Source organism: Musa acuminata, chromosome BXJ3-1, assembly GCF_036884655.1.
Source record: "Musa acuminata AAA Group cultivar baxijiao chromosome BXJ3-1, Cavendish_Baxijiao_AAA, whole genome shotgun sequence".
Classification (NCBI taxonomy): Eukaryota; Viridiplantae; Streptophyta; class Magnoliopsida; order Zingiberales; family Musaceae; genus Musa; species Musa acuminata.
Window position 1 is genome coordinate 15,941,160 of NC_088349.1, and position 23,783 is coordinate 15,964,942.

General features: G+C 47.7%; 2 protein-coding genes across 2 annotated transcripts; one reads left to right on the forward strand and one right to left on the reverse strand.

Moving 5' to 3' along the window:
- The first annotated feature begins 788 nt into the window (after window positions 1–788).
- LOC135629308 (serine/threonine-protein kinase STY46-like) lies at window positions 789–20,850 on the forward strand. The gene is made up of 5 exons (XM_065136491.1): window positions 789–894; window positions 2,203–2,283; window positions 2,380–2,433; window positions 20,560–20,694; window positions 20,773–20,850. Exons 1-5 carry the CDS (start codon window positions 853–855, stop codon window positions 20,848–20,850), a joined length of 390 nt encoding a protein of 129 aa, XP_064992563.1. The 5' UTR covers window positions 789–852.
- Window positions 20,851–21,637: 787 nt separating this feature from the next.
- Window positions 21,638–22,915, reverse strand: LOC135629206 (F-box protein SKIP23-like). Its single transcript, XM_065136401.1, has one exon. The coding sequence runs from the start codon at window positions 22,913–22,915 to the stop codon at window positions 21,638–21,640; it is 1,278 nt and encodes a 425-aa protein (XP_064992473.1).
- Window positions 22,916–23,783: the final 868 nt, after the last annotated feature.

Genomic DNA, 23,783 nt, shown 5'->3' on the forward strand with positions numbered 1-23,783 from the left:
CAATGTGTGTTGACTTGGAAATCTGCATTTTGACATGTAAAGAAAAACCGATGTTACCAAGCCACACATATGATAGTTTTTTCCCCGAGTAAAATGGGAGATGATGGATACATTATCTACACAACTTTCTCCAAGTCAGCTTATTTTGCAATTTTGGGTGAAAGAATTCTTGTGTTAACTAATTTTACTCTTTTATTTATGAATTTTGTAGTGAACTTCCTTGTTAGATGCATGTGATGTTTGTAGAATTAGCACAAAATTACTTCAATTTTGTGTGTTTCTTTGTGTATGATACCCTAGCACATAGATGTAGGTGTATGATTGCTGGTGGCCTTAGGTAACATTCAAATATATGAAGAATGTTAATGCTTGAAAGGTTGATTAGGAAACCACGTTATATAGAATTCATGAACCTATTGGTAAGTGGATGGAATTAGTTGACAGTTCTTGTTAACATTTGTCAGGGCTCGCTGTCAATAATTAACGAGCCAATCAACAAGTTGAGGCTAGTTGATTAGGTGAAGGTTAAATTGCTTTGTGTCATTTTGTGTTGACCTGAAGATTAAAACTTCAGTTGCATTTAAATGATTTTTTTCTCTCTTTATGTTAGTGGATTGTGTATCTTCCCTGATTCAGTATCAAATATTTCTGTTACATACAAGTCGTAAATATTTCTATTACATGAAACTGATTGTTTTATCTCTAGATACCTTGCCTTATGTTTTGGCCTATGTAAATTTGTATCAATGTAGCTGAATTTGCTTTAGTTCCCTCAACTAATCTACTTATTCATCGCAGGTTGTTAAGGTTGCAGATTTTGGTGTAGCACGTGTTAAAGCTGAGTCTGGAGTTATGACTGCTGAAACAGGCACATATCGCTGGATGGCACCTGAGGTTATGATCCAGTGCTAATTTTTTTAATTCAAGTTCTAGTGTTAATTTCACTTCCTACCACATTGTTGCTTTTATTTGTCTCACACCATAATTTGATCATAGTTTATACTGTTGACTGCACTTTTCACCAATTTTGTCAACATATGTGCCAACAGATATGGAAATTGTCGGAGAATCAGCATTGCTACTTTGTCCTTTTCATTATTTGTTTCTTGATCTATATATGCACTTGCTCAACGTTCCCAAGGTTCTGCATGCCCTTTCAGTTTTGTTTCCACAACACAAAACTCTCTCAGGGAGCTTTTCGATTTCCTGCCAATCGGGTTTTGAGCTCAAGCCCATCTTTTCAGTAGTTCTATGGGTTTGGTATTAAAAAATCATGATTCTGGTGTGGGTCTCCATGATAGGTCATGCAGTTGACTTATAACTTTTGAGGATGATGATTATCTTTTGATACAATTTGCTTGCTCATTTAGTTTTTTTTTTTGGGTCATTGTATGTGGTAAATTTTGATACTTTTTTGAACTTCCAGGTTTCTGTTAAAAATGCTAATCCTAGAAAAGATAGTTCTGAGTCTTCTGACTTCAAGAGAATGTTAACTGAAATTTATGGTTCACCCATGATAAAAACAAGGAGCTTGTTGAGCTTTAGATCTAGATCTTGCAAGGAACTTTTTTTTAAATTTCATTTTGATCTGAGTGTTCTACAAATTAGTACCTTTGTGGTGTTGAACAAAGAGTAGTTGCAAATTATTTCTAATATTGCCAGTGTCTTGAAATAAATGTTTAGCTGGAGTTGTGGATCACTGTCAGTTCCTTGTTTAGGAATATGGAAGATAAAGAAGAGTTGGGAGGTTAATGATGGCTAAGGATCTGTGTATACACTGGAAAATAGCACACTGATGGCATTGACTTAACTCTTTGCTAGGCAGAGTTTACTACCACTCTTGAAAGGTCCTTTTCTCTCTCTGATAGTAGAGGAAAACAAACCCGACAGGCACATTTAAGCAAATACGGCTGTAAAATATGGAGATGTATACATAATCCATATACTATGGGTTCAACTGTAACTGGCTATATTTTCCATTAAAACTGTGTGCAACTATAGACTTATCTTAATTCTGCAAAGCTTACATGGTGGCATGATTAGGTCTCTTGAATATTGTTTAACTTGATTTAGTTGTATTGGTATCCTGTCTTATTGGTTCTTGGCAATTCAGTTGGTTTTTCCTTGAATATTCTGTGGTTTCATTATTTATAATTCAGATCTCCAACGAACCAACAAATTCTGCACTTCCTCTATATTTAGGTCATAGAACACAAGCCCTATGATCACAAAGCTGATGTTTTTAGCTTTGGAATTGTAATGTGGGAGTTGCTTACAGCTAAGGTAACTTCAACTCATGCAGTACGAATTCTTTTTTTTTCACTCAAAATGAAACTTCATATGAAGTTTAGTGTGTCTATATTCTATTTTTCTGTGCAGCTCCCATATGAATACTTAACCCCACTTCAAGCAGCCGTAGGCGTTGTTCAAAAGGTAACCTCACCTCCTGTTTCACTTATGTTGTCAGAACTATAACAATCTATAATACACATTCATAGGAATCCATCATACTCATCCTTCCTTTTCATCAAGATAATATTGTTCTACCAAATTCTTGACCAACTTAACTTTACATGATACCAACAATGTGACTTGTTGTAAAAATTGTTTTTGTCTTTTGCTTCATGTATTGATTTCTGCACTGGATTGGAACAATTAAAAAACTAAATCTCCTTGCCACTTGCATTGAAGCCAATAAATCATGCATTCCTATGGAGCACAAACATGTGTAAACAGTGTTTTATCTGACACAATATGTTCTGATATGAGGGGTCTTGAATAAAGCAGAGTATGTTATGGCTGTATGTGTTTGCAATCTATCTTATTAGACTTATGAGGGATCTTGAGAAAGCAGATTATGCTACTTATGACCGAATGTTTTGCAATCTATTTTATTAGAACTCTATACCTATGACTTAGATTAGGTGAGGAGATCACATGAACAACATAGCTTGTTGAAAAGTAGAAGCTAATTTATGACAAATACTTCCAAGTATGCAAGAACTAGTAAAGGTGTATTTAAAGTAAAGATAAGATATAATCATGCATAGGTGATCTTTATACTTTCATATCAACATGAAGATATCTTGCTCCCCTTTTCACATAGAGCAGTTTTTTCCATCACCATAAATCATTCAACACATGATTGCTTGCCATACATGACTGGTTTTATCTGATCGATGCTCCTACAGAGTTCCAACACCATATTGTATGGGTTTTAATCAGCGTAGAACTTGGATCCTCCGATCACTAAAATTAACTTAACTAGTTATTAAGGAAAATAATATACTTCTTGTTTTGGTAAGTAACTTTTTTAGCCGTGACCTCGGGACCAACACGGCTGGTTCAGGGGTCCGAATGGCGGGGATCTGGCGTGGCTCCCTTCGGGATCTTGTGGCGGCCGATTGCGGGGGGTTCGGCTGGAGAGTTCCGCGACGCCGGGTAGAGTTGGCTTCGGTCGGGCACCTGCACACAGGTCGGGTCGAGACCCGACAACTCGTCCCGACCCCTCCGACGATCCAGTCAGTGATGAGGAGTGGAGTTTTGGGTGAAGTAGTGCTTCTGTCCTCCCTCTCTTCGTTTGGGGCCCGAGAGTATTTATAGGTGAGTTTGATGTTACCTGATGTGCCATCCTACCGGGGCAGGGCCGTACCTCAGATGGCGCTTGTCGTCGTCGTGGGCGTTGCGTGGAAGGCCGAGCTGCCGCAGGGTATGGCGAGCCTCGGTCGACGCCTTCCCCTGCCTCGGCCGGTCGTGCGGGGTCAGACGATGAGGTCGTTTTGGTACGGTGAGTGAGGGTGCACATTATGTTGGTGTTAATGCTCGCCCCCTGGGGCAGTGTGTCGTCTAGGGGTGGCTGACGTCGTGGTGTGTTACGTCAAATCCGGTGTGTTTTTACCCCTATCACTTCTGTAGGAGTTGCATACTTGTATTAGTATCAGTGCTTCTCTATGTGCTTCTCTATGTTTCTTAACATATATGTTTGAAAACTATATATGCGCCTGCACAACATTCATTTTGACTTCAATTTCTACTCTATAGGGTTTGAGGCCTACCTTACCAAAGAATTCTGTGTTGGCCAATGACCACCCGATCCTCTTTCTGTTTCTCTATATAAGCCTTAGACCAGCTCATTGCAGAACACACGGAAGACATCCGAAGTTCTACTTTGAGTTCTACTTTGAGTCCCAAGTGCAAGATCAGAGTCTCTAAGTTTCTTTCTAGTTCTTATTACCTATCTCTGAAATTGTGTTTGGAAGCACGCTTTCTGTTAAATATAATGCCTATCTCTGAAATTGTGTTTGGAAGCACGCTTTCTGTTAAATATAATGGTATCAGAGCCTTGATATTTATGTTAAATTGCTAGAAAGAGTTCCTTGTATGCCATTTTAAAAACAGTTTCCTACTAAACCGTTTTGATATTAGTGCTAAAATTGCTGGATAATAACATCTCTTGCGGTCTAAAACCTATGAGGAGCCCGAGGAAGGCAACAAGGCCAGGGGTGCCGAAGTAAGACCTTTGACGCAAGCTTTCAAGGTTAAGGGAGTAAGAAGATTTAAAACCATGCAGTTTTAGCATATGTCTAAACTTTGGGAAGAAGCTATTCAAAAGTGGTATACAGATTCTCACACCTCTCATCTTGACTATTTGAATCTAGCCGAAACCACAAAACCCACCAGGAAAGAACTAGCCCACAATATCTCTGTCATTTATGACAGAACTTGTTTATCAAGCTGAGTAAATCTGAGAAATTTTAAACTCTTGCTTGAAGAAAACCCTAACCTTGAACAGAGGATTAAGAAACTTGAATCTTCTGTAAAAATATTATCCTCCTTATTTTCTGAGAACAAGCCTCTCACCCAATCTGAGGTTCAAAAATTGGTCCTAGAAATATCCAAACAGCCCAAGCTTATTGAAGAGGAAGCTTTAAGGTTGTCGCAGGACCTTAATCAAAAACTCCAAAGAATCGAAATCCTCTTGTCCAAAATAGAAAGACAGATCTTTGGATGAATCACATATCCTCTAGGAACACAGAATCCTACAAAGAAGCTCTTAAGGCTACTGAGTCCATTGACCCCCCATCACTTGGATTCCTCAAAACAAGTGACTTTCCGGGAACTCTTAGCCATCAAGTTGCTGTAATCAAGCAGCACAACGTACAGATACAACTCCTGATACAAATAGCCGAAGACATAAAGGGAATACGAACAGAACTACAAACAATACGGGAGTTACAACAAACAAGATCAACACAATCTCAGGTGGTGCCTGACGATCTGATCACCAAATTAGCGAATCTTAACCTAGGCCCCTCAGAAAGGCCTAAGGAAACAAAAGGCAAAATTCTGGTCTTCAAGGATCCTATAAAAATCCTTCAAGAAGTAAAAAGATGACCTCCAGAACGCAAACCCAGGAAGTATCCACATCAACTCCTCTTATAGAAGATCAGATCGGAAGCTATAGGAGAAACCAGAGGAGAATATTTAACGCCAGACGGCGACTTGGGCAATTCATCCTTAGGAGCCCAGACCCAAGCATACAAGTTTTAGAATAGCAAATAGACTCTCAAGCACAACTACAACTATCCATGAGGGAAAGAGCGGCAATAGCACCAGCTGAAATACTGTATCACTCAAGAAGAGACGATGCACATGCTAGTCATAGGTGCCCAACAAGCCAATCACGTGAGTGATGGCACGTGTGACTTGATACAGAATCTTTTTGCTTATTGTATTTTGGCGTATATCACTTTATAACTATTGTATAAATGTATATATATATTGTGATGTCCTTTGATTTGTGCAATGGGAATCGGATCGTGATGAGATCACGATAATGAGATCGATTCACCTTTAAACACATATCCTAAATAATCCCAGTCATAGGTTACTCGAGAGGGACATCGTGATAACCGGATAGACTGGTGTGCTGTATACCCGTCCATATGATGGATGCAGCTGGTCTCATAGCTGCTCGTGTAGGGACACTAGGGATACAGTACAGGTGCTCATTGGAGAATGAGTTCACTGATTGATCCGCTTACGGAATGCTGGATGGTTGATGATGCCTTATTGTCAGACAGCGATTCCGTAGTCCTAGTGGTGTATCTGGTCCTTAGACTTGAGACACCAAGGATGTCCTGTATGAGTGCTCCACTCTTTGATACCAGACTTATAGGTTTGGCTGTTCCCAGATCTAGTACAGCTGGTCATTGGGAGTGGTAGTCGACCTTACGAGGGCTATTGAGTGTCAATAGAGGATCATCCACTCTCGGCGTCATGAGAGGAATATCCTATGTGTTCTTGCTCAGACAAATCCCTGGCCAGGGTCATTCGGGTTGAGAGAGAAAGAGTTCTCCGGGAGAATCCGATTAGAGCGAGACTCGAGTAGAAACCGTATGGGTCTGACAACACCATGCTCGATATACGGTCTCTGGGATATTAGATGGATGAGGGACTATAGGTACATGGTAACTGAGGACAGACAGGTCCAATGGATTGGATTCCCCTGTATCGTCTGGGGACTACGGCGTAGTGGCCTAGTACTTCCGTAGTCGATGAGTCGAGTGAATTATTACAGAGATAATAATTCACTTAGTTAGAAGGAGTTCTGACAGGTATGACTCACGGCCAGCTCGATATTGGGCCTAGAGGGTCACACACATATGGTAGGCATTGCGATGAGTAGAGGTTCGGATATGAGATATCCGACGGAGCCCTTGTCTTATTGGATGCAGATCCAATACCCACTAGGGAAAAGGACCCATTAGAGTTTTGACACGGGATCTCTATAAATAGGAGGGATTCACAGCCTCATAGGCTAGAGTCTTTGCTTGCCCTTCCTATTCTCCTCTCCCTCTCCACCTCAGAGTAGGCCTGGAGTTTTGAGGAGCGTCGTCGCAACCCTGCTGTGTGGATCACCGCTAGAGAGGAGGACGCTTGACCTCCTTCACCCTCTCCTGAGGATCTGCAAAGGAAACAGGGATATACGATCTCCCTAGGTAACACAATCTCTATACGCAGTTTTGTGTTTTGCGGATTTTGCGCACCAATCTTCGCACGACGACGAACATCTTTTTGGGAATCGGGGATTTTTGTTTTCTTGTTCTTCCGCTGCGCATATGATGTCGCCCCCCATGATTTCCCAACAGCACATCACAGGGTTTACACGCATCGATCAGAAGAGGCCATGCTAGTCACCAGTAACCAGGAAGACAGGGCCTTCATATAGGAGCAAAGCTTTGACCAACTGGTCAGAAGCGGAATGAGATATATTCATCTCGGGATCCTACAAACTAGAATCCAAATGCTCCACAGACAGGAAGAAGGAACACTAGCACTATTAGTATTCCGAGACAATAAGTGGGCCGATGATAGGTCCATCATTGCAACCATGGAAGTAGACCTGACGAGAGGAAGTCAACTGGTCTATGTCATACCAGATACTATGATGACGGTAGGAGATTTTTACCGCAATATACAAATCTCCATACTAACCCGTGGATATGATACATGGTAGAATGAGAAGCAAATTTATTGATCACCAGGGGAATGGTGAGGCGACTTTCAAATACCCCGAATGTCACCTTTGCTTATGAAATTTCTGGGGTGGTGGATTACCTGACAAGCCATGGCGTAAGAGCTCTACCGGGTAGAAGGTATTCCACAACAGAAATCTGAGGAAGGTACTGGATAATTAGGCCGACTCAGGTCTCAATCCCAATGCAGCTGCCGAACTCAGAAGTCGAAACCTAATTGATGGAAGGATCTCCATTAGTTTCGATAATTACAAAGCCGCATCAACATCCAGCCGGATCAACTACAATGCTGCAGACAACGAAGCATTCAGCGATGAAGAAGAAATCAGGAGTCACATAATAGCTGTCAACATTCAATTATCAGACGACAGCGACAATGAGGCGGAAGAACTACGCAAAAACCTTAATTCCTACTTTCAAGATACCTACATCTCAGAAGGGGAAGGGGAGACGCCATACCCCCAGAAGCCCCAAAAGGAAGTGATTGCAGTAGGACTAGAAGAAGAACTAGTAATGGAATACCCCCAACTAGCAAAATTATCACAACATGTATATTCATCATCTGCTGTGTCAAATTACAGGCCACCTACGGATTCAACTATGGGGCCAGCAAATTACCCCCCGGCGGTGAATATAGAATCCACAAGCCAAAGGCCGGCATATGAAGGGTACTCAAGACAACCAAGGTTTAAGGCAAAGGATTTTTCAGAAACCTGGAACCTCCCTTCAGCTTTTCAGCAGCAAGGAGCAATATTCATAATCCCATCCCAATTAGGGATGTTTGATGAAGTTTTCATGAGGTGGGAATCAATAACAAAGAATTTGGTCTCATTACAAGGATTTACAGATCCCTTAGCAAAGATGGAGTTCATTGAAAATCTGCTTGGGGAAGCAGAAAAATTAGCATGGATCCAATGGCGAATGGCCTATCCGGAAGAATACCAACTGCTGATGGCCAACGCAGATGGAACCGGAGGAACGCAGATATCCTCTCACAGCTAAGGACAATCTTCATACTAGAAGACCCATTCCAGGGTTCAACAACGGCGCAAGAAGAAGCCTACAGAGACCTTGAAAGGTTATCCTGCACGAACCTCAAGTATATTATTCAATTCTTAAACGATTACATGAGGCTTGCATCCAAGACAGGAAGGTTGTTCATAGGCCCAGAACTCTCCGAAAAGCTATGGTCCAAAATGCCTGGAGAGCTAGGAAAAAGAATCAAGGAGGCGTTTGAAGCAAAATACAGGGGAAACACTATAGGAGTAATCCCAAGGATACTCTTCTCCTACAAATACCTGGAAGCGGAATGCAAGGATGCTGCATTCAGAAGAGCATTAAAGGATTTATCATTCTGCAGTGAAATCCCTATCCCAGGATACTACAATAAGCCCGAAAGGAAGTATGGGGTAAGGAGGTCAACAACCTACAAGGGTAAACCCCACTCATCCCACGCCAGAATTGAGAAAAGAAAACACTTGATAAGGAACAAAAAATGCAAGTGCTACCTATGCGGAGAGGAAGGGCACTTTGCAAGAGAATGCCCTAATGACCGTAAAAATATCAAGAGAGTCGCTATGTTCGAGCAACTGGACATCCCAGATGCCTACGAGATACTATCGGTACAAGAGGGGGAAAACCATAGCGACGCAATCTATTCAATTTCCGAAGGAGACGACATAGAAGACCTACAGCATGGTATTCACTCCTTCACTCAAAAATTTTTTGCATTAATAGAAGATAGTAGAACTTGGTGGATAGGACCCGAGTCAGGGTACCGGGCAAGGATACAAGTTTCCCAAGCACAAGCCGAATGCAAACACATATGGGAAATCAACACCGAGCTACCACCCAGTCTGGAAAGGTGTAAATGCTGCAAAAGAGCATCACAGAAGAGGCACAGGAGGCATTGTCCCTTGTGCAAGATCACTTCATGCGGGATGTGTAGTATGTATTATTTTGACAAAAGAACCCCCATCATGATGGAAGAACTCACAAGGTATGAGCCCAAAAACCTGCTTCAGCAACAACAAGATTTCATTAATCACTGTGAAGCAGAGATAAGGAGGCTCAAGATAGCTGTAGAATCCGAACAACAAAAGACCAGAGAGCTTGAAGAAATGCACGTCCAGTCCGTAGCCATAGCCCAAGAAAACCTCCGTCTGAAAAACGAGGTACTAGAGCTAAAGGAAAAATATAACAAACTGGAAAGGGAAGTAATGGAAGTAGACAGACTGAGACTAGAAAAGGCTGATCTCTTAAAGGAAATACAAAGGTTAGAAAAAGGGGAAATGGAAGAAAGTGAGGAAGCCTTCGTCCTACTGGAAGAAGAAACTCATAAAATCCTGTCCATGGAAACAAAGGAAACAAGTGGATCAAAAAGATCCAAGAATATGCTCTTTAACTTAAAGGTACAAATTGAAATCCTGAATATTCCCCCTTTTGAAGTTAATGCCATACTAGATACAGGTGCCACTGCCTACTGCATAGACGAAAAAGCTGTACCAGATGCTGCGATGGAAGAAAACCCCTACATAGTACATTTCAGCGGGATTACCTCCAAAACTACAGTAAATAAAAAACTGAAAGGAGGCAAGATGACTATTGGGGATAACACCTTCAGAATCCCTTACACTTATGCGTTTACAATGAGGCTTGGGGATGACATCCAGATGATAATCGGATGCAATTTCATAAGGGCAATGCAAGGAGGAGTAAGGATAGAAGGTAACATAGTCACTTTTTATAAGAACCTTACTACGGTTAACACACTACCCTACATCCCAACCGCAGCAGCCATAGAGGAATTGGATCTCGAAGAAGATGACTACATCCAAATCCAAGAAGCAGTGTACTTCTCAGCAGAAGCCCAACAGAGCGACAGTACTATCAGGGCAAAATTTGGAGGCCTACTAAATCAACTAAAAGCCCAAGGATACATCGGAGAGGACCCCCTTAAGCACTGGGGAAAGAACAAGATTCAGTGCAAACTAGAGATCAAAAACCCTGATTTCACAGTAGAAGACAAGCCCCTGAAACACCTTACACCGCAGGCCAAGGAAGCATTTTCAAAGCACATAAGGGCCCTACTGGAAATAGGAGTGATAAGGCCCAACAAGAGCAGGCACCGGACGACGGCCATAATTGTCAACTCAGGGACAACTATTGATCTAACTACTGGAATAGAGAAAAAGGACAAAGAAAGGATGGTTTTCAATTACAAAAGGCTAAATGATATTACGGAAAAAGACCAATATAGCCTTCCCGGAATCAACACCATCCTAAAAAAGGTCAGCAATAGCAAAGTATATTCGAAATTTGACCTAAAGTCTGGTTTCCATCAGGTTGCTATGCACCCGGATTCAATTGAATGGACTGCCTTTTGGGTTCCTGATGGACTATATGAATGGCTTGCTATGCCATTTGGGCTAAAGAATGCACCAACAATATTCCAGAGAAAGATGGATGAATGCTTCAAAGGCACAGAAGAATATATAGCAGTATACATTGATGATATCCTGGTCTTCTCTAAAAATGAAAGCGACCATGCCCGACACTTGGCCCAAATGCTAAAAATATGCTAGGAAAATGGCCTGGTATTAAGCCCATCAAAGATGAAGATAGCAGTCAAGGAAATAGAATTCCTCGGAGCAATATTAGGGAATTCAAAAATCAAACTACAACCCCATATCATTAAGAAAATCACTGAGTATCAAGAGGAAGATCTCACTACCAAAAAGGGGCTCAGGTCCTGGTTAGGGATACTTAACTACGCCCGAAACTATATACCTAACTTGGACAGACTGCTTGGCCCACTCTACGCTAAGACCAGCCCAACTGGAGAAAGGAGGCTTAATGAGCAAGATTGGAAGCTCATCAGAAACATCAAAAATCTTGTTAAAAACCTCCCAGATCTGGAGGTACCTCCTGAAGGAAGTTTTATCATCCTCGAAACTGACGGATGTATGGAAGGATGGGGCGGGGTATGCAAATGGAAAAAAAATGAAAATGACCCCCGAAACACTGAGAAGGTCTGTGCATATGCCAGCGGAAAATTCAGTCCCATCAAGTCCACTATTGATGCAGAGATGCATGCGGTCATGAAGACCCTAGAATCCTTAAAAATATATTTTCTGGATAAAAGGGAGATCATTATCAGGACAGACTGTCAAGCAATTATCAGCTTCTTCAACAAGTCTGCCCAGAACAAACCTTCCAGGGTACGATGGATGGCCTTCGTAGACTATATAACAGGGAGCAGCATAGAGATAAAATTCGAGCACATCGAAGGAGCAAGTAATATCCTCGCTGATTCTTTATCCAGACTAATAAATATTTTATTTCAGGATGGCCAAACGAGCAAGTGTTTTTACTACTGGAAGCCACTCAGGAAGTTCAAATAAACCCGAACCCGAAGGCAACGGCATGTCTCAACCGACTATTGAAGACCCTGTCCAACAATACCAACAGAAACTGGATGAGCTCAGATTAGGGATGCAGAGAGGAACCCCTCTCAGCCAGATCCAGGCCACCGAAGGAGAGCTCAGAGCCATTCAGAAGAGGCCGCCCGACAGGCTTGTAAAGCACTACGCTGCCTCCACGACATTCACTCAACAAAAGCAAGAGAGTACCAAAGGAGGAGTGGGGGAAGGGATAATTGGTACAGAGACTGGCTGCCAACTATCCTCCAACAACAACAACAGCTGGAAAGGGCGCTAACACTCACCGAAGATTCCGCCCAAAGGATAAATAGTTTATGCCTTTGAGAAAAGGCGAGTACCTCTCTTTGCACTGAGCCTCGGGGAGCCGTGCATAGATTGGAACCTAATGTCGGTGCCTTTTTGCGCCCCTGGTTTTAATAAAAACCACCGGCGCCTGCAGTTTTGCGCCCCTGGTTTTAAGTAGAGGTAAAATAGAAAACTAGGAAAAAGATGTCCATGCGGGCCAATGACCACCCATCCAAAGCTTGATGAGCTGCTGCACAAGTGTTGGCAACAAGATCCAGCTGCCAGGCCTGACTTCTCAGAAATATTGGAGATACTACAGCTTATTGCTAAAGAGGTTCATCATCAAAGCCTAGGATTCTGTTCCTAAATTCCAAAACTTCTTTTACATGATGGTTTTGAAACTATCAAACAGGTCGAAGATGAATCCGATGACTACCGTAAGGATAAGTCATCAGGTGGATTTCTTTCTATTCTCCGACGTGGCCACTGAAACTTCATTTGATCAAAATGTAGGTACGATCTCATCACCGGCAATTTCCAGCCATAGATAGAGATAGTACCTTAAAACTGTACAGTGTTCAAATTTCATGGCTTGTTTTTCCTGGTTCTTAATTTTTACGCTTTTAATTCTTTTCTCTGTGTTTTTGTTATTTGTTACCACTTCGTAAGGTGGAATGTGATAAGTAGGAGGACTCTTGTTTTTTTGTCGTCTAACAATTCATTTCAGTATGTTAGACTTAAATATATTCTTTAATCTTGCCACATACAAAGGATTTTATTTTTTTTATTTGTGCCAATTTCATAGTTTACGGGATTGATTAGTTATATATTTGTGACAAACTCAATGTTATTGCTCAAAATTTTGCAGGAAAAATAGAAAGAGAAAAAGAGAGACACAGAATAGCGTCAAAACAGTCAACATCATTAAACCATGAGATCTAAATCTTGGAAATCATGTCAGGAACTTAATGACTTGGCAATCGAGAAAGAACGGAACCCGTAAAAGAGATGGGGGTTCACCACCATGTCCGTCGATGTCTACTCGTAGCGGCCGCGAAGATTAGGGGACACCCACCAAGTCGCGTCCGACCCGTCAGACTGCCACTCGAACCTTTGCCCCTCAGCCTGGTTCGAATCTGCGATGACTCTGATCTCACCGTCTCCCAGGCTGAGCAAGCCGATGCTGAACACCGACTCTTCCTCCTCCTCGGTCACCTCGTCTCGGTACACGAAGTACATGTTGTTCCCCTCGAAGGTTAATAGTTTCTTGAAGGGGAAGGTGGTACGGATAACAAAAGGAGGAAGCAATGATAACGACGATCATGACTTCTGTGTAGACCGATGACGTGGCAAGATGAGTCTCCTCGATAGCACACGGGGCGATGACGACGCTGACTTTTACTTTGACTAGCGACATGGAAATATAGTGAGTCGAGTCACGTCATAGCACAATGAATTGACCCTCGATCCAGAGCACACCGAGTCTCAACTTGCCTTGCTAACCTCGACGCCTAAAGAGCACAATGAGAAAGCCAAAGAATACTATGGGTATCTCTCATAATTGGTTGATGCCAGAATGTAAGACGTCAGCAATCTCTGGTTGTTGCCCCCTGCCAAGATTGGGGGCCACCCACCAGGGGATGTCCAACCGGTCCGACAGCCACTCGAGCCCATCCGGCTCAGACCCGCCGGAATCGATAACCTCCGTGATCTCACCATTTTCCAGGTTGACCACGCTCACGGTCGACACCAGGGTATCTTCCCCCTCCAAACTCATCTTCTCTTCCTTCACGTAGTAGATGACATTCCCCAGGAACCCTGGGAAGTCCCCTGCGGCGACGCACACCGAATGGCTCGTACCCAAAAACAACATACGGTCGCCGATGTCCTGCACTTCGATCGCCTTCGCTGGCCAGTCTCCATCGCCTGGATCGAGCCTGAAGACGCGGAAGCTCCTGGTGTTCTTCCTGGCTGCACTCCTCTTGTAGAACTCGGTAACCAGGAGTAGTTCTCCAGCCGACCCAATCAAGTAGGTGGGTAAACCACCGCGCGGCACGCAGGGCGGCATGGAGTTCCATGCGATCATCGTCGCCCTCCCCGGCGGGCCTGGGTCGACGTCGAAGACTGCTAAGTAATTTTTGTCATTGTAGATAGCGCACAACCTCCGCTCGCCGTAGGGCACGACGTCAGTCAGGTTGAACACCTGCGGCACTCCTGGGAAAATCCAATGGAGATCATCGAAAGGTTCGTTGACGTTGTCCTTCCACGATCTGTCCCCTGGGCGGCAGGTAAAGCAGCGCTTGTATATGCCGTCGAGGAAGACGATTGCCACGAAGTCCCGGTCGAGGGTAGGGTCGGAGGACAAGACGGCCTTGTCGACGATGGTGTTGGACTCGACCGGAATGTTGGGGTAGTCCGTTTTGATGAAGTAAGATCCGATGCCGTCCTCCGATTGGTAGAACAAGAGCAGTACGCATGATGGGAGGGTGGAGAGTGGGGGGAGAGGAATGTCTTCGGCGGTGACGGGGTTGAAGAGGGAGACCGCGGAGGTGACTTCGGAGATGAGGATGAGCCACCCGTAAGAGGAGCCGATGCAATACATGCTGGTGGTGTGAGGTAGGCGGCGCATGCTTCCATTAAAGGCGTTGGCGAGGCAGAAGGCGGAACTGTTTCTTGGTTCCGGGGTAGAGAGGTAGAGGAGGAAGGGGAGCTGAGCGGGGAGGTGACGGGGCCGGCGGGGGACGGCGGAACGCCAACACTTGCAGACGGCGCGGAAGCGGATGTAGTCGGAGGCGCTTCTCAAGAAATGGGAGGTGAGCTTGACGAGATGCTGGCGAAGCCCTGTCCACATAGGTATTCTTGGGACATGGTCGGCCATTGTGCGTCCCCTCTTTCTCACTCTCTCTACCTCTATCTAGATGATGTCCGCCTCAGCATCTTGACGGCATCCAACGGCTTTGTTATTTTTACGGTTATGGAACAGTTGAGATATGGTACGGAGAGCCGCGGCGGGGGAGCGGGGGGAGCGTGGCGCGCGTGTGTGGGGGGGGGGGGGGGGGGGGGAGATTGGAGGGAAAGGGAAGGGGGGGGGGGGGGGGAAGAGGGAAGGGAACGGTTGTTGGTTCTCTTGATTGATTTCGATTAGTTTAATCTTAAATCTGAGTGACAGCCTCAGTTATTCCACCAATCACGATTTCAATGCTCATTTTTGCCTGCAATTGTTTATAGGAACGTCTTCCAGTCATACTTCGAACTCTAATTGATCGATGGACAAAATGAAAGCGGTAAAAAAAGCAGAGCAATGACCATCTCTAGGTGTGGAAGCTGCGAAGATTTGGGGACATCCACCAGTGGACGTCCGTCCGCTGTATCCGCCACTTGAACGGCTTCGCTTCAGGCGTGCGCGAGTCAACGACGTCGGCTATCACCCCATTTTCTAGATTCAGCTCGTTGACGCCCAACACCCGCACAGCTTCAGTCTCCAGACGCCTCTCCTCTTCGATCATGTAGTAGATGGCATTACCCGGGATCCCAGAGCAATCTCCGGCAGCGACGGACACGGAGCAGCACGTGCCCAAGAACAAGATACGATCCCCGATATCCTCCAGTTCCACGGCCACCGCCGGCCTGCCTATGTCGCCAGGGTCGAACCTGAAGACACGGGTGCTGTCGACGATCTTTCCATCTGCAGTCGTCTTGTTACGGTGGGAAGCCAACAGCACTTCTCCGGCCGACGCAACCAAGTAGAAGGGAAGATCGCTGCGGGGTACGCAGGAGGGAAGGGTGCCCCACGGGGTAGCGGTCAGCGTCGCCGGCGGGCCATTATTGACCTCGAAGACCGCCCAATACTCGTTCTCGAAGGTGGCGCACATTCTACGCTCGCCCACCACCCCCCACCCTCACTCTCTCTCTCTCTCTCTCGCTCAAAGAAATGGTTCTCTCTTTTCATGTCCTTTTGGGCGGTGGTTGTGCAAGAACCACACTCACATTCTAGACGGGCTCAAAAGAAGAGTGTCCGCTGCCCGATCGGCTTGGACGGACGAACTCCCGAGCGTCTTATGGTCGCTATGCACCACTCCCAAGACTGCGACTGGAGAATCCCCCTACAGCCTCTTGTTCCGAACCGAAGCTATCCTTCCGCTCGAGGTAGCCATTGCCACCCTTCGGACAGGAAGCTATGACGAGGAAGTCTCGAACGAAGGACTTCGAGCCGCCCTCGACCTGTTGGAGGAGCAGCGTGCCGACGCACACTTAAAACCCCTCTCTTATAAAAGAGCGGTCGCGAGGGTCTACAACCGAAAGGTACGACCCCGACCCATCAAACTGGGCGACCTAGTCCTCCGGAGGACCGAGGTCAGCGATCCGACCCAAGCGCGCGGTAAGTTGGCTCCCAATTGAGAAGGCCCTTACCGGGTGACCGAAGTTGTCAGGGTCGGTACGTTTCGACTCGCGACGATGATGGACCGCCCCTTGCCAAGGACTTGGAACGCGCAAAATCTCAAAAAGTTCTTCCCGTGAGCAGAGACTTGACTAAGAGACAGAATTGTATTGCAACATCAAAAGACACAAGCAGACAAATTGGGGAAAAAGACTGTGTTCATTCAAGAAACCCATTACATGTCAAAACTTCCATGCGACAAGAAAAACAAAGGAAAAGTACAGATGCGACAACACTTATTCAGGTGCATCGGGGCTATTGTCAAAAGGCACCTCCTCCAGCATGTCGACACCCATGTCCTCAGGAAAGGAGTCGAAGGGGTCTTCCGTGATCTCCAGGTCAGGGTAGCGCCCCTTAAAACGGGCAAGGGCAATCCGGTACTCGTATTCGTACGAGACCCGCCTAGTCCGAACAAGGCCAAGTTGAAAGCCCGAGGAAGCTTTGTAGTCCTCGATCAATTTCTTGTCCTTTTTCGGACTTTGACGGACCTCGGCGTCAAGGGCCTCGGAAGCCCCCCGTGCCTCGGCGCGCGCCTCTTCTAGGCGGCGGATCAACTCTAGTGAATCCGCCCGCGCCGAGCGAGCTTCGGCCACAGACGCCTTCAGATGCGTTTGAAGTTCCATACTTCGTGCCTCAAACGCCTGAAGTTCGGATCGAAGGCACATTGCCTCCGCATCCAAATCCGCGGCGCGCTGCTCAGCCGCCGTGACTGCCTCGGGACCCCCCCCCCCCCCCCCCCCCCCCCCCCCGGCGCGGAGCTCATCCACCTATTTCCGGAGCTCGGCGTTACGGCCACTCAAGGCGGCGATGACTCGCCCCGCGTCACGAACGCGGTCCATCAGCGCCGTGGCGTAATGATTGCCCTGCAGACAAATGAGTCAAAAAACTATCCGGGCACATGTAAGTAAAGGAGCGGGATAACACTCACCCATAGCAGCGACTTAGCAGACTTGCCGAGGAGGACCTCGGAGGGCAACGTATACAAATCCCGAGCTATGTCGGGATGAAGCCCCCCGCGGACAAACTCGGCGGTCGAATCCCCCTCGGCCCACACCCGGTTGCCCCGGGTGAGGCCCTGCCAGCGGGCCACCAGTGGATCGGAAGCCTCGCCCCGTGGGAGACTGCCCACCACCCGCATCTGGTAGGGTTCATCCTCCCTCCAGGTCGGCAGACGACAAAGGTCGCGGACGGAGGGCCCTCGGGGAGCCTCCACCGCGGCATCCCTACTGGTACCCGCTTCGCATCTCCCGGGGCTCCCCCCAGCATGGCCCGCCGGCGCAGTGATGGCCCCCGCCGTCTGGACCGTGACCTCTCCAGAGACCTCCCCCGAGGAAACCCTCGCCCTCTTCCGCGGGAGACCGGCCTCGGCGTCCACCGGAGTCTCCCTCGAACCAACCCTCGCCGCGGCCGGCGAATGGGATGATGCGACCGACGAAGTCTTCCTCCCGCGCACGGCAGTGAGGTTCACCATCTATGTGCGAAAAAACCGAACTCAGTCAGAACGCCGAAAAACATGAGGACCCGCCACTACCCTCTTTAAGGCATACCTCGAGGCACCGGGCTAAGACCCGCCTCGACCAACCACTCCTCGGACATACTCCGGATGGCTTTTGAGGATGGGAGGATTTCTTTAAGCCTTCGGAGCTCTTGGCGCTCCACGTCGTCCAAAGCCGGGGTTGCATTGTCTATCGTGCGCGCCGCCCACCGGACCCCGAACCCCTAGTCCTCTGAGCGGCTGACGAAAAAGAAACGCTCCTTCCATCCCTTATTACTGGAGGGAGCCCCGCTAACTCGAAAGCCCGCTCGGGCGGACAGATAGTAGCCCCCCGACCCCTTGGAAAGGCGAAAGCAAGAAAGAAAGAGAGACAGGGTCGGGGCGATATTGGCATAATGACATTCCCCCAGGAACGCCACGATGTAGCGCCAGGAGTTGGGCGCCATCTGAGACGGTGAGATGCGCCACCGTGAAATACAAGAGGTTATGAGGGGGTGCAGGGGGAGGCGCAGCCCGGCCTCAAAAGCATCAATGGTGAGGGCAAAACCCCTTGGAATTGGGTCGTACGACCGTTGGCCCGGTTCAGGTGCCAGGAGAACAAACTCCTCCGGGATGCTGTAGAGATCCCGAAGGCGACTAAGCAACGACTCGCTCACAATTGAGTCATGGTCGTGTGGCCACATTAGGGCTTCGAGGGCCCGGGCTGCTTTTTCGTCGGATGACGAACTTGGATTTGACACTACCACCATTCTTCCGGCTCTAGCCGAAGAAGAGGAAGAAGAGAAGGAGGAAGAAGACACCATCCTCACTGACCTTTAGTAAGAAGAGGAGAACGATCGATGCAAATGAAATAGTGGAGTCCGAAGCAGCGGAGTCGGAATAGATAAGGAGACCCTCAGGGGGCTTGCCCCACGCTACTTATAAACAGGCCACATCCTGCCAAAACAGCGACCCTTCCTCTCCGGAAGTGTGCTACGAAGACGCAAACGTCACCTCGCCATAAATATAGCCTGACGTGGCAGCTAACGGCAGCGCGATGCAAAGTACGGAGGCGCTAAACATATCAGCCTCGAAAGCCAGCGACTCCCGAAAGGGGCGGCCCTTTGACCTTCCCCAGGGAAAAAGCAACCTGGCCGCCCGCGCCCGCGATTGAACGATCAATAGCTGACCAAAACAAAGTTGTTCCTCGGCTACATGATGCCCGAGGCCACACCCTCGGCCACATAATGCCCGAGACCACCTCCTCGGCCGCGTAACGCTCGAGGCCACCTCCTCGGCCGCATAATGCCCGAGGCCACCTCCTCGGCCGCGTAACGCCCGAGGCCACCTCCTCGACCGCATAACGCCCGAGGCCACTTCCTCGGCCGCATAATGCCCGAGGCCACCTCCTCGCCCGCATAACGCCTGAGGCCACTTCCTCGGCCGCATAATGCCCGAGGCCACCTCCTCGGCCGCGTAACGCCCGAGGCCACCTCCTCGGCCGCATAACGCCCGAGGCCACCTCCTCGGCCGCATAATGCCTGAGGCCACCTCCTCGGTCGCGTAACGCCCGAGGCCACTTCCTCGGCCGCATAACGCCCGAGGCCACTTCCTCGGCCGCATAATGCCTGAGACCACACCCGCGCGGTCTGTCCGCCCGCGTCGTGCTACACGGCCGCATGACCATCGCAGCCACACCCGCGCGGTCTGTCCGCCCGCGTCGTGCTACTCGGTTGCATGACCATCGCAGCCACACCCGCACGGTCTATCCGCCTGCGTCGTGCTACTCGGCCGCATGACCATCGCGACCATGCCTACGCGGTTTGCCCGTCTGCGTCATGATCCTCGACCGCATAATGCCCGAGACCACACCTACGCGGCCAGCCCGCCTGCGTCGTGCTCCTTGGCCCCATGTTCCTGAGACACACCTGCGCGGCCAGCCCGCCTGCGTTGTGCTCCCTGGCTCCATGTTCCCGAGACACACCTGCGCGGCCCGCCCGCCTGCGTTGTGCTCCCTGGCTCCATGCTCCCGAGACACGCCCGCGCGGCCAGCCCGCCTGCGTTGTGCTCCTCGGCCACATAATGCCCGAGACCACCATCGCGGCCAGCCCGCCTGCGTCATCCTCCTCGGCTCTATACTCTCGCTTGCCCGTTCGAGACGAGCTCGACCTCACGTCGCTTGAGACTGCTGCAAACACAAAGGGACAAAGCCATGCCTCGGACTCCCCCCAATAGCAAAAACCGACGCATAGCTTCTTCCGGGGGGGAATATGATAGGGGTAATAATGCCTCGGACTCCCCCCAATAGCAAAAACATATATGTTTGAAAACTATATATGTGCCTGCACAACATTCTTTTTTACTTCTATTTCTACTCTATAGGGTTTGAGGCCTACCTTACCAAAGAATACTTATCCAAAGCTTGATGAGCTGCTGCACAAGTGTTGGCAACAAGATCCAGCTGCCAGGCCTGACTTCTCAGAAATATTGGAGATACTACAGCTTATTGCTAAAGAAGTTCATAATCTAAGCCTAGGATTCTGTTCCTAAATTCAAAAACTTCTTTGACATGATGGTTTTGAAACTATCAAACAGGTCGAAGATGAATCCGATGACTGCCGTAAGGATAAGTCATCAGGTGGATTTCTTTCTGTTCTACGACGTGGCCACTGAAACTTCATTTGATCAAAATGTAGGTACGATCTCATCACTGGCAATTTCCAGCCATAGAGAGAGATAGTACCTTAAAACTGTACAGTGTTCAAATTTCATGGCTTATTTTTCCTGGTTCTTAATTTTTATACTTTTAATTCTTTTCTCTGTGTTTTTGTTATTTGTTACCACTTCGTAAGGTGGAATGTTATTTGTTAGACTTAAATATATTCTTTAATCTTGCCACATAGAAAGGATTTTATTTTTTTTATTTGTGCCAATTTCATAGTCGACGGCACTCGTCAGAAAGTGGGAGGTGAGTTTGACGAGCCGGGGAGAAAGCCTTTCCCACATGTCCTCTCTTGGGACTTGGTCGGCTGCGTATCTTTTCTTTCTCTTACTCTTCCTCTCTGGTCTCTCGGACTGGGGCTCCTTCTTCCTTTTATGTTCTTGGAGTCTTCTTCCTGGGTTAATAGTTTCTTGAAGGGGAAGGTGGTACGGATAACAAAAGGAGGAAGCAATGATAACGACGATCATGACTTCTGTGTAGACCAATGACGTGGCAAGATGAGTCTCCTCGATAGCACACGGGGCGATGACGACGCTGACTTTTACTTTGACTAGCGACGTGGAAATATAGTGAGTCACGTCATAGCACAATGAATTGACCCTCGATCCAGAGCACACTGAGTCTCAACTTGCCTTGCTAACTAACCTCGACGCCTTAAGAGCACAATAAGAAAGCCAAAGAATACTATGGGTATCTCTCACAATTGGTTGATGCCAGAATGTAAGATGTCAGCAATCTCTAGTTCTTGCCCCTGCCAAGATTGGGGGCCACCCACCAGGGGATGTCCAACCGGTCCGACAGCCACTCGAGCCCATCCGGCTCAGACCCGCCGGAATCGATAACCTCCGTGATCTCACCATTTTCCAGGTTGACCACGCACACGGTCGACACCAGGGTATCTTCCCCCTCCAAACTCATCTTCTCTTCCTTCACGTAGTAGATGGCATTCCCCAGGAACCCTGGGAAGTCCCCCGCGGCGACGCACACCGAATGGTTCGTACCCAAAAACAACATACGGTCGCCGATGTCCTGCACTTCGATCGCCTTCGCTGGCCGGTCTCCGTCGCCTGGATCGAGCCTGAAGACGCGGAAGCTCCTGGTGTTCTTCCTGGCTGCACTCCTCTTGTAGAACTCGGTAACCAGGAGTAGTTCTCCAGCCGACCCAATCAAGTAGGTGGGTAAACCACCGCGCGGCACGCAGGGCGGCATGGAGTTCCATGCGATCATCGTCGCCCTCCCCGGCGGGCCTGGGTCGACGTCGAAGACTGCTAAGTAATTTTTGTCATTGTAGATAGCGCACAACCTCCGCTCGCCGTAGGGCACGACGTCAGTCAGGTTGAACACCTGCGGCACTCCTGGGAAAATCCAATGGAGATCATCGAAAGGTTCGTTGACGTTGTCCTTCCACGATCTGTCCCCTGGGCGGCAGGTAAAGCAGCGCTTGTATATGCCGTCGAGGAAGACGATTGCCACGAAGTCCCGGTCGAGGGTAGGGTCGGAGGACAAGACGGCCTTGTCGACGATGGCGTTGGACTCGACCGTAATGTTGGGGTAGTCCGTTTTGATGAAGTAAGATCCGATGCCGTCCTCCGATTGGTAGAACAACAGTACGAATGATTGGAGGGTGGAGAGTGGGGGGAGAGGAATGTCTTCGGCGGTGACGGGGTTGAAGAGGGAGACCGCGGAGGTGGCTTCGGAGATGAGGATGAGCCACCCGTAAGAGGAGCCGATGCAATACATGCTGGTGGTGTGAGGTAGGCGGCGCATGCTTCCATTAAAGGCGTTGGCGAGGCAGAAGGCGGAACTCTTTCTTGGTTCCGGGGTAGAGAGGTAGAGGAGGAAGGGGAGCTGAGCGGGGAGGTGACGGGGCCGGGGGGGGACGGCGGAACGCCAACACTTGCAGACGGCGCGGAAGCGGATGTAGTCGGAGGCGCTTCTCAAGAAATGGGAGGTGAGCTTGACGAGATGCTGGCGAAGCCCTGTCCACATAGCTATTCGTGGGACATGGTCGGCCATTGTGCGTCCCCTCTTTCTAGTCTCTCTACCTCTATCTGTTAAAACCCTTGCAGATTCTAAACTTGGGGTTGGTCTCTTTAGGGGATCGGCTTCCTTGGAACTCTATAAGGGTTCCTCCCTCCAAATTGCTGCTCAAAGGCTGTAGAAAAGAGGTGGAATACATTACTATTTATAGGGCTTCTAAACCCTAACTCCTAATAAGACTCTTACTTAAGACTCCTACTTCTAACCAACTCCTAATAGGACTCCTAATCAAGACTCCTACTTCTAACCAACTCTTAATAGGACTCATACTCAAGACTCCTATTCCTTTACAACTCCCTATTCTTCTCTAAGAAATAACCTCCTAACCCTAGCCGGCCTCTTCACCTCTTTAATAGGGGTCGGCTTAGGTAGGTTTTACATGAATGTCCCTCTCAATTAGGACTCTCCTAGCTAGAGTCCTAACAGACCCGCCCTCTTCAAATCAGCCTTGTCCTCGAGGCTGACGATTCATGAATTTTGGGAATTTGATCTTCAAGTCATCATAGTTCTCCCAAGTGGCATCTTCTATTAGTAGGTTTGCCTACTGTATTAGCAATTCAGTAGTGGATTGTTGTCGTCGAGTCATGATCCATCGATCAATAATGGTACTTAGCTGGGTCTGGAGTTCTCCTTGGATAGTCATATTTGGCGGGTGGCTTTGGGCTGTCTCCAAGCACCTATTTTCAACTTCTGTCTGGCCATCGATTTGTGGGTGATATGCCGTACTCCTTTTCAATTTAGTACCCTTATAATGTAATTCTTTTGAGTCCCAATTGTAATGAGCCATGGGACTTGGTGCTTCCTCCAATTTTTTTTATAATCTTACTAGTCTCTGAATCTTCTT